The sequence below is a fragment of the Cryptomeria japonica genome, chromosome 3 (genome assembly GCF_030272615.1).
Source record: "Cryptomeria japonica chromosome 3, Sugi_1.0, whole genome shotgun sequence".
NCBI classification, from domain to species: domain Eukaryota; kingdom Viridiplantae; phylum Streptophyta; class Pinopsida; order Cupressales; family Cupressaceae; genus Cryptomeria; species Cryptomeria japonica.
The window spans coordinates 1005082708-1005098069 of record NC_081407.1 but is presented as its reverse complement, the minus strand read 5'-3'; the positions used below and the strand labels follow the sequence as shown (position 1 = coordinate 1005098069).

At 34.1% G+C, this 15362-nt stretch overlaps 1 protein-coding gene across 1 annotated transcript in view; it reads right to left on the bottom strand.

The window, feature by feature from the left end:
- Positions 1-1525: 1525 nt before the first annotated feature.
- LOC131048478 (heat shock protein 90-5, chloroplastic) overlaps positions 1526-15362 on the bottom strand; it is a 33539-nt gene continuing 19702 nt past the window's right edge. Inside the window, exons 3-18 of the mRNA XM_057982435.2 lie at positions 7644-7772; positions 7453-7546; positions 7276-7356; positions 6996-7139; positions 6801-6917; positions 6550-6657; positions 6215-6319; positions 5951-6091; positions 5645-5737; positions 5167-5244; positions 4194-4448; positions 3996-4098; positions 3198-3372; positions 2985-3090; positions 2271-2360; positions 1526-2148 (exon numbers count right to left, since the gene is read on the bottom strand). Of these exons, the coding sequence (XP_057838418.1) occupies positions 1951-2148; positions 2271-2360; positions 2985-3090; positions 3198-3372; positions 3996-4098; positions 4194-4448; positions 5167-5244; positions 5645-5737; positions 5951-6091; positions 6215-6319; positions 6550-6657; positions 6801-6917; positions 6996-7139; positions 7276-7356; positions 7453-7546; positions 7644-7772 (2017 nt within the window). The 3' untranslated portion in view covers positions 1526-1950. The remainder of the gene's footprint in view (positions 2149-2270; positions 2361-2984; positions 3091-3197; positions 3373-3995; positions 4099-4193; positions 4449-5166; positions 5245-5644; positions 5738-5950; positions 6092-6214; positions 6320-6549; positions 6658-6800; positions 6918-6995; positions 7140-7275; positions 7357-7452; positions 7547-7643; positions 7773-15362) is intronic.

Genomic DNA, 15362 nt, shown 5'->3' with positions numbered 1-15362 from the left:
ATGTCACTCTTGGAAGGCTAAACTCTTCTTCTTGGTGATACTTTCTCCCATACAAGAGAACATTTGTCCTCTTGTACTCACAAGGCAACCATAGTAGTTATTCATTTTTCAAATTTAAAATATAAAATATAATTACATTATTGCAACTTCAATATCGACAAAAAATTGGCTTAAACTATCTTATATTAGTACATAATATCATCTCATGTTTAGCATAATTAAGCACTTATCCATAAATTAATATAGTAATTAAGGTATTCGCTTCAAAACATAATCCCATATACAATGTTTATATAATAGTGAAAAGGAAGGTTGGGACACCTTATATGATCTTGAGAATGTCATATTAATTTTGTGGATCCTTAGTAACAGAATCCTTTCCTATTCCCACCCTATTGAATGATCAACCCTACTATAACTAACTATAATGTAACGAGGAGTGGGGTAATAATGTAACGAGGAGTGGGGTAAGTTACAAGAGGATCCACATTGTCACCTTATTGAATGATCAATGATCAATTGACCTTTTCTTGTCCCCCTACGTTGTGTCTAGAATTACCTTTGAAGAATTACCTTTGAAGAATTGAGGACCAATAGTGAGTTGCAATACCTTGTCTCCTTGAAGAAAACAAAACTACACCCATCACGATTGTCATGGATCAAAGCATACAAACAAATTTGTGCCATTATATATTATACATGATGCAACCAACCATTAATCATATCAAATATATAACATATAATAGATGATATACGATGGATGGCTCACCAAATCCCAATAATACTATCTCCCCTCCCCTATTTGAAGGATGAGAGCACACCCTCTCCATTATTGGGATAAGGAACTCGAGGTTCTTTGTAACCATTCAATCAACATTATCACATTCAAACATTATCAACTTGCATTAATATCTAATGCATATTTTAAATGAGTAACCTAACATATTTGATCTTTGATCAAGTTAATATAATGGTCCATCCAAGATTTAAACCAAATGGGCTCTCAAACAATTTTTATTAATAGCACCTTGTTCAAACACCATTTACTAACAGTAGGATGAACGAATTCCCACCAATAAACTCTATCGAAATAATCTCCACTTAAAATAATCACCCTATTCTACCATCATATAATATCAAGAATCACACAATCCGAACATCCATCCTATTTCCAATAACATCTAAGAATAAGAAATTCTTACAATTGAAAAATTTAATCATACAATGACCAACTATCTATGACTAACGAAATAAACTACAATATGTCACAACTTCAAATTAAATTAGATTATATTCGTTAATTCTATGTTTTAAAAGTTTATCAAGGTCCAAACTAAATCTCTCTTCAACTGAAATCCCAAAACAAATAAATCCATTCCATAAAACGCTTCGATAACCCACAAAAAAACATTTTATTTCTTCACAACCACTACAGATAATTTAAATAAGTACTTACATCTATACACCAACTTTTGATCTCATTCATTCTCATAATATCTTGACAAGCCCACCAATTTTCCCGTCATGTTAAAAATATTGCACAATTTTCTTTGTCATTGATAAACCTGCAAACTAGAAGACCGTACTGATGAAATGCAGAATACAGATTCAAGAGACTCATAAAAGATCAAGCGAAAAATCTTTTAGAAGCTTTGAGATGTCTGTTAACAAGATTATTGATTAGATCACAAGTTAAGGCCTGAAATTTTTACCAGACCAATTTAAACCTTCAGCCTAGCAATTGAATCCTATACCTGCCCCAACCTTTCCCTCAAATGAATTATCATCTAACAAAATTCCTCGATGGATACAGATGCCACTCAATAAAGCTGCTTCCAGAAACTCTCAAGATTTTAACCCTTGCAAGGTGAACAAATCATTTTCTACACTAGTAAAATTGCATCTAAAGCGTATAACATCTCCTTCCCAGTATGTTTAGGAAGATTCTTCTTAATCCTTCCAAGGATCACTCTCAGTTAACACTTCAGATGGCTCAACAACCTCTGTTTCTGGAGCTTCAGAATCTCCAGTTGCAGGGGAAGGCTCAACTTCCTCTGACTCAACTTTTTCTGTATTTTTCCATCTTCCGCCAAGTGCCATTGCCATCATCTCGTATATTTTACCACCTAACTCAGCTGGATTCTCAGGCTGTTAAATCGCCATAAAAAGGAATCAATTATCAGGCTCAATTAGACGTGTTATCCCATCCCACTACTGATACATCATGTCCCTTCAAAATGTTAAATGAGAAAAAAAAATTCAGAACTTACAGCAAATCCACTCGATATCAATGCAGTATCATATAAAAGGTCAACTGCCCTGTGCGCTTCGGAGTTGTCAGGATCATCTTTGCATGCGGACTGGAGAGAGATTTGAAGGAAAAAAATACAGTGAACATAAGTAAAATTTGAATGGCATACTTTTTCAATATTAAAAAAATTAATGGGATTACAAGCTACATCCAAGGCTGCGGTGAACACAAGTAAAATATTCATGCCACACTTTCTCAACGTAAGAAAAAAATCTATAGAATTGCAACCTACATCAAGGCTCCAAGAGTATTAAGCACCAAGTTATTGGCAAACCAATTTTCCATTAAGCGCGTTGAATTCATCGACTCTTCCTTATTGCATAAAAATTCGATCGTTTTCATAGAAGCAACAAAAATTAATGAAACAGAGTTCTGATTTAAACTGAGAGTTCTTCCAATTTCTCATTTCCTGTTCTAAACCACTCCATCCCTCCTTTATTCAGACCTAGATCTACAAGCCGCCTCTCTTTTGCTCTCTTCATTATTATAAGGAATCATGTAGTGAGATCCAAAATGTAGATCACAAAAATACATAATTTAAACCAGCAGCACTAAGATTCACTATTATAGACTGGAAACATCATATCTTTAACCAAAATTAATGTTTGCAGTCAAAAACTGAATGTGCAAAAAGTTTTCACAACAAAAAGTAAATTCCACCAAACAGTCTTACATTGAGATCTTGAATGATTGGATGATCTGGGTTGATCTCCAAGATTCGCCTCCCACGCATGAACTCGAGAGTAGATGTATCCCCAAGTGTCTGTGCTTTCATAAGCCTTCAGAAACAACTCAGGTTGTCAGTGTCCGTTATACATGCGATTCTGTCCATAAAAAATAACATAAGGTAAAAAGCACAATGATTATCAAATATTCAAATAATTACCTTTCCATATTTGCTGACCATCCAAATTTGCCTGCAACAAGCACACATGGAGACGAGCTCAAGCGTTTTGATACTTGAACTTTTGCTACTTTCTCCCCCAGTTGCTGCTTCATCCAGTCACAAAGGGCCACATATTTCTTTTCATCTTCTCTTTCTTTCAGTTCATCTTTATCACCTATTACCAAGTTCAACAAATTGCATAAGCAAATTAGTTTATGCTCTATATTCAAGCAAACCAGATTGCATTAGAGAATTGAAAAATATTGCTTAAATCATGTCTGCATATGCATTTTATGTAAAACCCCTCAAAAATTCCACCATCACATGAACCAATAACATGAAAGTGCTCTTAAAAGTGAGTGAAACACACAAACAATTGCTAGGCAACTTTAGTTCAAGGCATACAATATGTAGCAAAGATAGATGACTGTATTCAGCAATCAACGAGAAATGATAAAAACATCCACAAGAATTTTCACACATAAATAGAAGTTAACATCAAATTTGATCTCTTTTGATGTTGAAGCCCTAGTCGCTAAACTTATCCATACCAATGTGGACAGACATTATTGCTACACTCAGGATAGTGTCAGCAGATTTCATTTTCTCAAGGTGATAGTTTTGAATCCCAGATACACACTTCTAAGTAACATATCATTTTCCATCAAACAAATTTCTCACTTAATTTGGTGCTCCTTCCACAACTAATATAAATTGGTTTTATCAAAAAAAGAACACTTATCAATATTGCAGTTAAAGCGGGTTTCTTTCCATTTTAAGAAATGAAACAATACTTACCCAGGTCTAAATCTTCTTTACTAATATCAACAAATTTCTTTTCTTTGTAACTCTGAAGATTTTGAATAGCAACCTCATCAATGGGGTCCACGAGAAAAAGAACCTGAATGGGCAAAAAGGTAGGATTACACACATTAAAATCTCTGGATTAATCCTCAAGTAGATGGCAACAAGTAAGTTTCTGGCAGAAATGTGTACCTCAATATCTTTTTGGACAAGCTTTTCCAAAAATGGAGTACTCTTGGCACTTAAGATACTGTCCGATGCAATATAATAAATGGCATTTTGACTTTCTTTCATGTTTTCAATATAATCATCCAGGCTAATCAGCTCATCTTCATTAGTTGAGGAGAAGAAACGTAAAAGCGGAGCAATACGCTTGTGATTGTTTGAATCCTCAATGCAGCCTAATTTAATATACTTTCCAAAGTTCTCCCAGAATTTTTTATAATCCTGCATCAAAAGTTTCAGAAAAAAAATGTTAAACAGCACAAATCCAGTTGTTGAAGTGATTTCTTCTCAGTTGATGAAGATGAGTTAGCAAGCTTTTGGAATTAAATCTCCAATTCTCAGAAATGTAAAAAAACTTTTAAAGAATTAATTCCAAAAGCTCACTGAATCTCACACACACAATTAATTCCAAAAGCTCACTCACTCACCAATGCAATTATCAAAAAAACATCAAGCATAGTTCAGCGTAATTGTCAGTGAAACCCCACAAAATTATGGATTGAATATTCAAGAAATTTAACATCAAACAAAGGTTAATAATAATCTCTAGAGAGACCACTCAGCCAAATAATTATTTATATCAGAGAAAATCATTTCAGCTTTTCCAAGACATCAAGCCAAGCAGCTCATGTGTATGCAATTTGTATACCACTGAAAATTAGAGTTTTAGTTTTTATTAAAGCAAAGAAAACACATGGGTACAAAAATATTTACAGAGGATATAAAGTTATAAACAGAATAGGCTGATGTATAGAAGGTCTCTTCTGAAACTATGAAAAACATCCAATCCACTCTGAAAATTAAGAAAACAACCATTTCTTTGATTTTTAACCTCCCCAAATAGGTAGCAATTGATGAGCAACTAATTTTTGTCATAAAACATGTATACAACTACACCAATGCCATTGTCCCTGTAGATCTATTTTTCCAACAGCCTTACCTCTTTATTTTCCCGTTGTGCAATATCCTGAATCATATCAAATGTCTTTCGGACAAGTCTCTTCTTCATAATACGAACCTGGCATACAAAGTAGAAGTTTCAGATCACAATCAAATACAACCAAGGTCCAAAATATAAGGAATGCTAGAATGGAAAAAATCAGTCAAATCATTTATTCTTTAGGAACATAATGGAGAATTAGGACCACTAAACTGAGATCACAGAAAATTTAAATTCTAAACATTATGTTCACCAGAATGCTGTAGATTATATGTTACATGACTGATGTCAACTAGTCACCATTTACAGCTACAACAAAAATGAGATCTCCATCCTTTTTCGGTCAAGTTTAAAAACGGTATTTATGTAATTTCTACAGGCCTCCTTTTCATCCAGCATAGTTTGAATACCAATAATTAACATTTGAAACATTTTAATCAGAAAGAGTCAAATACACAGATCTAAAGAAGAAACTTACAATACGGCTTTCTTGAAGGATCTCTCTGGAGACATTAAGAGGAAGATCATTTGAGTCCACAACACCCTTAACAAAGCCCAAGTAGCGTGGAAACTACACAATTACAGCAAATTAATTTAAAAGCAAATACAGCTGATCTTCTATAAATATTTCATTTTCTCACACACACAAACATGTCTACAAAATTATATGGGATAAACATGTCTACAAAAATATATGGGATTCTGTATATATTGAATAAAAAACATGTGCAAGCGATACATGCTTCACAGAAACACAAAACTACACAACACTAATAGGTCTTACCAATTCACCATCGAAGTCATCAGAAATAAAAACTCGCTTTACATATAGACGGATGTTTTTAGTCTTGGGTTGCATTACTTCATCCGAGCTAAGAGGAGCCATACCAGGGATGTAGACAACACTTCTGAACTCAACTTCACCCTGTTTAAGACAGGACAAGACCAATTTGCATATTAATCTGAGTATACTAGTTACCTCAACCCCAAAAATATTAAAAACTTCATGGTAATTATCTCTAAAATTACTGGCATGTCCAAGGTATACCTCAGTTGTAAAATGAGAATATGCCAGAGGATCCAAAAAGTCATTGAATGTCTTTTTATAAAATTCATTGTACTCTTCTCCTGGGACATCTTTTGCATTGCGCATCTAGAGAGATAAAGTAATAGACATGAGACTAAGCACCACAAAAGACAATAAACAAGGTATGCTCTTCTCCTCTAAAGAAGAACAAAAATGTAGCATATATGCAACATTGAAATATGAAATTGAACCAAAATGTTTCCAATCTACAAGAAATATCAAGCCAGATAAATCCCTGTGCGAATCATGACACATAAAACTTGATTCTTGGTAGCCATAATGTACATAAAGTTTACCCAAATAGGCTTCGTTTCATTTGCCAACTCCCAGTCCCAGTATTTTTCTGTGACTGTCTTAGTTTTCTTCTCCTCCCCTTCTTTAACTTCCACAGTATCGTCCTCAACCTTCAGGACAATCCCAAATTGATTCAGAAAACAAATCAAACTCACCAAAAACAGTTTTTTGCGTATACATAATTAGAAAAGTAAGAAAGTTCAACCTCCTCATCAAAAGAAACTGCAAAATATATATAACAAATCCCAGTTACCTCTTTTGTCTGAGATTTTTCCTGCCATGTGTATATTGGGAAAGAAACAAACTGTGAATAATTTTTTACAAGCTTCTGAATCCTTTGAGGATCCGCATAGTCAAACTTGTCATCCGGCTGCATGAGAAGAAAAATGGACATCAATACAAGTTTATAAAGGTATTTAACAGCCAATCACAGTTATTAATACTTTACCTTTAAATAAAGAGTAATCTTAGTCCCTCTAAGGATAAGATTTTCTGGATCTACCTCCTCTTTTATTAGGTAGGAGCTAGCATCTGCTGCAGCCTCCCACACATATTGCTTGTCAGATTTTGGGCTTTTTGTGGAAACAACCACCTGACAATGGACAAATGCCAAAATTACTTGTTTGCATGCTCTTTAAACTATCCTCAAACAACTGGTAATAAATAATATCAAAGATTTTTTCCATGAATGACCTTCAAAGAATTGTTGAGAAATTTCAAAACAATACCTTTTCAGCAACAAGAAAGGCAGAGTAAAACCCTACACCAAATTGTCCAATCAAGTTATTGTCAGGACCGGCCTTGTTTTCCTGTAACATAACATGCAAACAAGTGTATTTAGATGAGTGTATTATGTTGAGAACACAACTTGTCATGGAGTGTATATAAGCACAAGACCATCCAACCTTCAAAGCTTGTAAGAACTTTTTGGTTCCACTCTGAGCTATAGTTCCAAGACAGTCAATTAGTTCTTCTTTGGTCATGCCAATGCCATTATCCCTGTGAATAAGAACAATAAGCATGTTTCAACCAAATGTTACAACTTACAAGTAACAAGCAGATGTTTATTTGCAATTTTTGTTCATAGAATATTTACATTATAGTAACGGTTCCATTCTCTGGGTCTGGTTTGATACGAATTTCCAAGTCACCACCCCCTTCTGCAAGTAACTCTGGCTCGGTTACACTCAAAAAACGCAGCTTATCAAGAGCATCACTTGCATTACTGTCAGAGAACAGACAAATAACCATTTTATTAGCTTAGCGACTAATGATATAATTAGATGATAAATAAACAGATGCAGTCAAGATTCCAGGAACAACTTCTACTTATGTACGTGCAAGTTAATTCAGCTGAAACCTATGAACTTTTATATGATCTTAGAATGCACCACATGGTAGTTCAATGGAAAGGACTAACAATTATATTTCTACCAGTAATCCTGGGCGAGTTTACTAATTTCTCAAATGCGAAATATAGGATTTCCAACATAAACAAGAGTTGCTGCAATAAGGGTAAAAATTCCTAGCTGTTATTAGTGAAGGATACTGAAGATATGCCACAGCATGGTTAATTTGCAAATTTGATCCTAATTAAATTATTTATCTCACATTCATAACCTTTCATATTTTTTTTATTTATATCTTGGGAATTTTTAGCCTGATTCAAGCCAATTAGGCCAAAAACAGGGTGGTTCATTCCTAAACAGAATCATTTCAGCCACTAAGAACCAACATAACCAGCTAATCCACTTCATCAACCTTATGTATCAGTTTTAGGATTTGAACTTGGGTCTTCACAATGAGAACCAAACACTTTCACCAATGAGTTCAACCCCTTTGGTTATATCCTATATTAGCATGTAGAGAAGTCTAGGATTGAATCACCTGGATAATGTCCAATTTTGTGTTATATCTGTCTAATTGTTTGTAATCCCTGCCCATATAGGCAGAGCAATTGCATTCCCTTCAATTGTTTTGGTCTCTATATTCTAAGTCAATTTTCAACTATCTGTTGCTATAATCAATTAATTGGCACTTGTTAAGCTAAAAAGGTGAAATAGTACGCTAATATTATTTCCCTTGTGGAGTACAGGAGTGAGGAAGGGTGCAACAGTTTTCAACCCATTCATTATTCAATATTTGTTATTTGCCTACAACATTAAATAATTTAAATATGGGTTCTTATAGTGTGTGGGTGTATATTTATGCATTTAAGCATGACGTTCAATCATAAAATAAAATAAAAGATACAATAATTTAGTAATATAGAAAACTATAGAATTATATGATAAATACATCTATATTCAAACTGATAGTGTTATAAAAATATATTTACAATAATTTTGTGACATATCAAACTATAGAATCAAAGAGCATACCCTCCCTTCCTCCAAAGATCCTCTCGGCCCCTTTCTCAACTCAGGAGTCTACAAAGTTGTTTGTTCCTGTGGCCTCCCCTACATTGGTGAAACAGGTTGTTCTGTTGGAACCAGAATCAAAGAGCATAGTGCTGACTTAAGACATGGGCATGTCCTTAAATCAGCCCTTGCTGAACACTCTGCCAAAGCCAAACAACATATCCCTTTAGAAAATCTTGGTCAAAGAGAACAACTTCTTCAAGAGAAGAGCATAGTGCTGTCTTAAAACATGAACATGTCCTTAAGTCAGCCCTTGCTGAACACTCTGCCAAAACCATACACCATATCCCATTAGAAAACACTAAAATCTTGGTCAAAGAGAACAACTTCTTCAAGAGGAAACTTAAAGAGGCCATTGAAATCATCAATCACCCTGCTAACCTCAATCTGTAATAGTGGTTAGAATCTTAGCTGCATGTGGCACCCCCTTTAAACCACCTGAAGACCAACCCCCATCCACCTCTCTGACCTTCCTTCCCCTTACCCTATCCCTTCCTTTTGATTCCCTTTTTATCCTTCTCTCTCTTCCCTTCCGTTCTGGTGGTTCGTTGTTTCCCTAGTTTTTCCTCCTTTCGCTTCCTTCCAGTTGATCTTGTTGTTTGTCTTGTCTTTCTCTCTCTTGCTTACCTGTTAGACTCAATCCTCTGCCTCTATATCTCTCTTTCATTGGTTTTATATTTTAGTTGGCTTTAATTTCTAGTTGCATCTCTGTTCTTTGTTGTAATTTGCTTAGATTTAATAATTTTCTGTAGTTTATTACTATTTTTACACACATATATACACACACAATAAACTCATATTTTTTGTGTTTTTTTTTTTGTTTATATTAAGTATATTGTATTTTGTTTACAACTTGTATTAAATGTTATCATATAAGTATGTATTAATATTCGCAGGCTGGAGGCAACAAGGAGGAAAGTTGTGAGGAAGCCAGAATTGGGTGGAATTTTCTTAAGGATTATGTCGCACAGAAGGTTCAAGAAAGGGCAAAACAAATGGACACAGAGATGATTCCTGCTCGCAGGAAGCTTAAGTTCTCAGAGGACTACTGGATGAGGCAGCCAAGCATGAAGAAATGAGGTGATACGGGTCTCCAACCTGCAATTTTGGTTTTTTTGTAATTTTGTAAAGATTTTCTTGGGTCAAGGCCTAAATTTTGGATGGACTGGGTTTCTTTTTGTAAACCTGTTAACTGAAGGTAGGGTTTCAGTTCTGAGCCCTGAAATTTTGTTTTTGATAGGTATTGTTCTGGGGATGTTGCTGTAATATCATGGCCATGGGCCATTTTGTAGCTCGTTAGGTTGGTCAGGGTGCTTAGTTGTTTTTTCAGGATATGGATGGTGTATGGAATGCTCATTTATCATACAGCCAGCTCAGATGGTCTGGCAGCCATGGTCCCATTAATGGTTAGAAATTATACGATATGTAAATCGGATGATGTAATTGCTACTTATTATCAATAAAATATACAAATCTTTAATCAATCAAAAAAAAAAATGATTTCCAAAACATTAAGAAATAATATAAGCTGAACCTTTACTGTCATTTTACATTAAATATTATTTTAATATGATTAATTTAATTTTCCAAAATATTTGTAAGTAAAAGCAGCTACATCTTTAGTGTCATTTTGCTTTATTATTCTAATAGCATGTATATTTTCCAATACCAACATTGCACTCCTAAAGGAATTAATGAATAAACTAAAAATACAAAATATTAATTAGGCATAGAATTCTGACAACCTATCACTTGTTATTGCTCGCTTTCCTTTATCATGTTTGTAAGTGTTTAAATATTTCCTATTGGGTGACTTAAATACCAAGTAGACAATTTGTTCTATCTATTTGGTTTTAAAACTTTGCAACTTCAGCATATTTTACTTGATTATTTCAACTATAGCTTGCCTAAGACTGAAAGAAAATATCATGCCAAAACTTAGGTTGTGAGCAACACCTAAGAGACTATCATAGGCACATGTGAGATTACTATCCACTGACATCTATTAAATAACAAAACATGAACGGACAGCCACCAGGAGACGATTTTAAATACAAGATAATTTGCAGGAATCAGAAAGATTTTGTTGAAATACACAATTTCCAAATATGTTTCACGATGCAATGTCTCTAAGGTTCAAAACCTAACAAGACCAACATCAACTATCAAGACGGGAATTTAAGTTGTACCCATCTAAACATCAAAAAGACAGTGGGAAATAAATTAGTTTGACAAAGATCTACTGGCATGCCAGACAAGCATCCAATGATAAATGAATAAATGCTATATAACACTTTAGTAGCGTTGATTAACAGAGAATGGAATTTTTGAAGCAATGCTCTTAACAAGTCATAGGCAATCTAATTACAAAGGTTGAAGAGAAAGCCACCATGAGTTGTGTGATAAAAATGATCCTTATGCATCTAAAATTGTAGCTAAGGGAAATTTGACAAATTCTATAGATATTTATGAGATTAGAAAGACGATACCAAGTTATCAACAGAACTAATGAAAAGAGGTCAATAATCTGCTGTACAGCTACTAAAAGTCTGAACTGTCACAGAAAAATATGACAGAAAGAATTTTTACTATGTTCATAAACAACAAAAGCAAGTTAATGAGGCTGGAAAGTGCACTAAATTACATTAGGAAACTACTAATGTTGTAAAGAAATGCTTTCTGAAAGTAACTAGGCACTAATGCACTTAAATATTTGAGAAACGTTAATTTAACTCAAGGGAGGAAAAAATGCAAATAAGACCCCCATACATGTGGACAATGTAAAGAGAAGAAACCCTCAATGTTACAGGTACCCAATGGAACGAGAAGTCAAAGCTGGAGATCAAAAGCAGAAATCAGCATTGTCACATGTTTGTGGCAAAGGCTCACTAGAAAAAGCCAATAGCATCTAATCAACTAAATTGAGAGGGTCAATGCAAGATTTGACAAAACCCACCAGAGGAATATCTGGCACTAAAAGGGGCCATCTAGACAATTCTATGATACAAGGACTAAAATTTAAATATATTTTTTCATTAGTTCAGGCTAATTTTTTACTGTACTCTAATAACACTAAAGCACGTGAGGCTGTACAAGTGGTAAACAAAGGCCTACACATACACACCCATCATTGTGTGCTCTTGTTTCTGAAATGAAACATATCTATGTCAACTACAATAAATGTGGGAGGGTCAGAGCACTTTGCTAGTAGTACAAAAAGATGAACATTTAATAAGTAACTAGAGCTTTTGCAGTTAAATGTTCTTTAGAGAATTTTGATTATAGAAAATGTTTAAACCAACAAAGTATCTAATGCTCAAGCCATTCTTGGATTCCCTAATGACCATTCACTCATGTACATTGAAGATAATAACATTGTCTCACTAATTTGTCCTTATCTATGTCTGAATTGGTGAACCCAAAGAACATCTACTGCCTTCAACATTACTGATGGATTAAAAGGAGTGAGCACAATGGATCCATGACCTGAAAGTTATAGTCTTTCTGACCAAAAGGGATAGTGTAGTAGCTATTGAATACGGCAAACATCCTAACAGTCTCAACTGAGATGATGGTTTTAAGCTTATGCTTAATGCTTTATGGAGACTGATTGTTTAATTGCTCAAAAACAAACAATAGTTAAATTAATTACTTGACAAATTCAATGCATTATGTTTTTAATTCAACACTGTTTTATTTATCTAATATTGTAATAGGGGTCCCCTATAAATGGGGTGTTTCCTAATTATTCTCAGTGGATTGTATAATTGAAACTGCTTAAGGAAGGCTTTTGAAACTGAACTTTGATGGAGTAGCAAAGGTAATCCAACTCAAGCTGGTGCAGATGTTGCAATATTTCCCCCTCTACGTCTTTTATTGGAGGAAGCTTCTTTTATATAGGAGCCAAGTCAAACAACAACATGGAAGCTTTGGCTTTTCTAGGAGGCTTCAGAAAAGCTTTGGCAATTCTAGAAGGCCTCAAGATGGCTATCACCTTGAGTGTTGCGAAGGGTGTTGTACACCTTGCATAAAATATTAAACCTTGTAAAGTTATGTTCTACAATGAAGTGGGGTGCTGCACTTTGGGCAGTGCAATAATTTCCTAGGTAGTTGTTATAACATTAGAAATGTGTTTAATTATATTCATATAAAATGTATTTAATGTTGGATCACAGAAAGCAAGTCATTTTGAACACTTAAATTGGGAGAGCATTTTAGGTTTGCCTTGGAGGTTGCAATGACTCTTGGGTGTAAAGTTAAAGTTGACTGCCTACCTTGGGAAATATCAATCAGGTGCATTGATTAGTAAACTTCATAATTTATTGTTAATTTTTGTTATAGATATATGTGCTTAGGATGAAGAAGGAAGGTAATTGAAAAATAGAACATGCTGCTAAAATAGCTCCAGGAAGTGAGTTAAAATCTACTTGATAGATTGAGCAAATTCTCACATGTATTGTAATTTTCTTATTATGAATACATAAAAAGTGGTGCTACCATTTGTTGGATTTTTTTTCTTCCCCACGAAAAACCTTGTGTTATGTGTTTCTGCTTCTGTTGCATTATTTAGATTTTGTTTTACCATTCAAGTATCCTTACATTAAGATTGGTATTATTTGCTATATTGATAATACAGTTAGTTTCAATTTGTTTGATCGTGACAAAAAGGGTAATTTTGGCCCTATATTAATCATTTTTTCAATTTACATATATTTTGTAAAGGTGAGTTTTATCAGGTTTGCAAAGGTCGCTAGCACTTCTAGAAAAATGGAGATTGAAAAATTTCATCGACATTTTGAGTTTAAAGGACTCAAAATGAAAGACCTATCGGTGAATCAAGATCAATGAATTGCAAATACTAGTTTTATTCCTCAAGGTATAGATCTAGACAACTATGCTAATCTTGATCGAAAGTCTAGATCTATTTGTTTATGCTTTTCAAATTCATTACCCATGAATGTTTACAGAGAGGATGCAGTGCAAAAACTGTGGAACAAAATTGGTAATAATTATCAAACAAAATCCCTAATTAAAAAATTGTTCCAAAGGAAAAAGTTATATTTTTTGAAAATGGCTGATAGAGATTCATTAACTGAGCATTTGAATCATAGTTACAAGCCTCAGACTCGCCTTTGTTGATGGATAGAGTCGATTGGATTCTCGGAGCCGACTTTACCATCAAATGTGTGAATGACCTTTTCGGTCTTACACATTTAATCAAAGTCAATATATTGCCAACTTTTATATTGAAACGGTTTGTTAAATAAAATATAACTAATATGTATATTGAAACAGGTTCTACTTGCGTTGTTTATCTCGAATGCACTTTCGAGTGCTTTGAACATATGGTAGGCAGTCTCATGCTTTGTTATTATTGGCATAATGTGATTTCTCACTCCATCGACTATGATCTTCATGGCTTTTTCATTTCCCTCAATCCATGTCGATTTGTCAGGTTCATTCTCTGGTTCTTTAGATTCAACTCTTACAAATGATTCAACTTTATTCTCTTTTAGAATCATCTTAATTTTGAACTTCCATGCTGAGAAATTATCGCCTCCTTCAAGTCTGTCCTCAAATATGATTGCAAAAGCCATGGAAAATGTGATGTTTATATCTTCGATTTGTGTTAATGCATGGTAGCTTATGCAAGATAAGATCTTCCTAACCTTCTTGTTCTGTTATTCATCTACATGCTTCATATCTGATTTATATTACATATGATTATCAAATTGTACTAACATTGCTTATCATTAAGTTATCGGGTTAAATTAGCCGATACATACTTGCTATCGGATGCATAAACATTGGCACCGATTCACATCTGTTATCGGGCTTAATTATATCGAGCATATTTGTTATCGGGTTTAATGAATACACCGCTTCATTTGGCATTAAACATTGGTTAACAAATGCACCGGTTGGATTATATTCATCGTGCACTTTGAATCATCGATGTTTATCTGAACCGACTCATTAAATAGATCAGTCATTATATTATGATATTACAATATGCTATCGGGGGTTTTTGAATCGATAATCAGCATTGTGTTAATGGTATAAATGTAAAGGCACCGATCAATGGGTGCATTGATCGGTCATGCCTCACCCATTGATTGGTCATGCCTAAAAGGCATGACCGGTCAATACACCAATTGACCGGTTGCCTAAATGATATATATGCCAATTGAATTCATTTGGAGAAGACATAGAAAATATTAAATGATCTCTCTCCTTCAGACCTGCAGATAAAAATCAGAATTATTAGACATTGACATAATTCCTCATATCCATATATAGCATACATAGTTCATAACTTGTTCTTTAATTGAAATTGAAATAACTTTACATGGTATCAAAGCCAAGGTAATCGAACCTTAGGCTATTCAATTTTG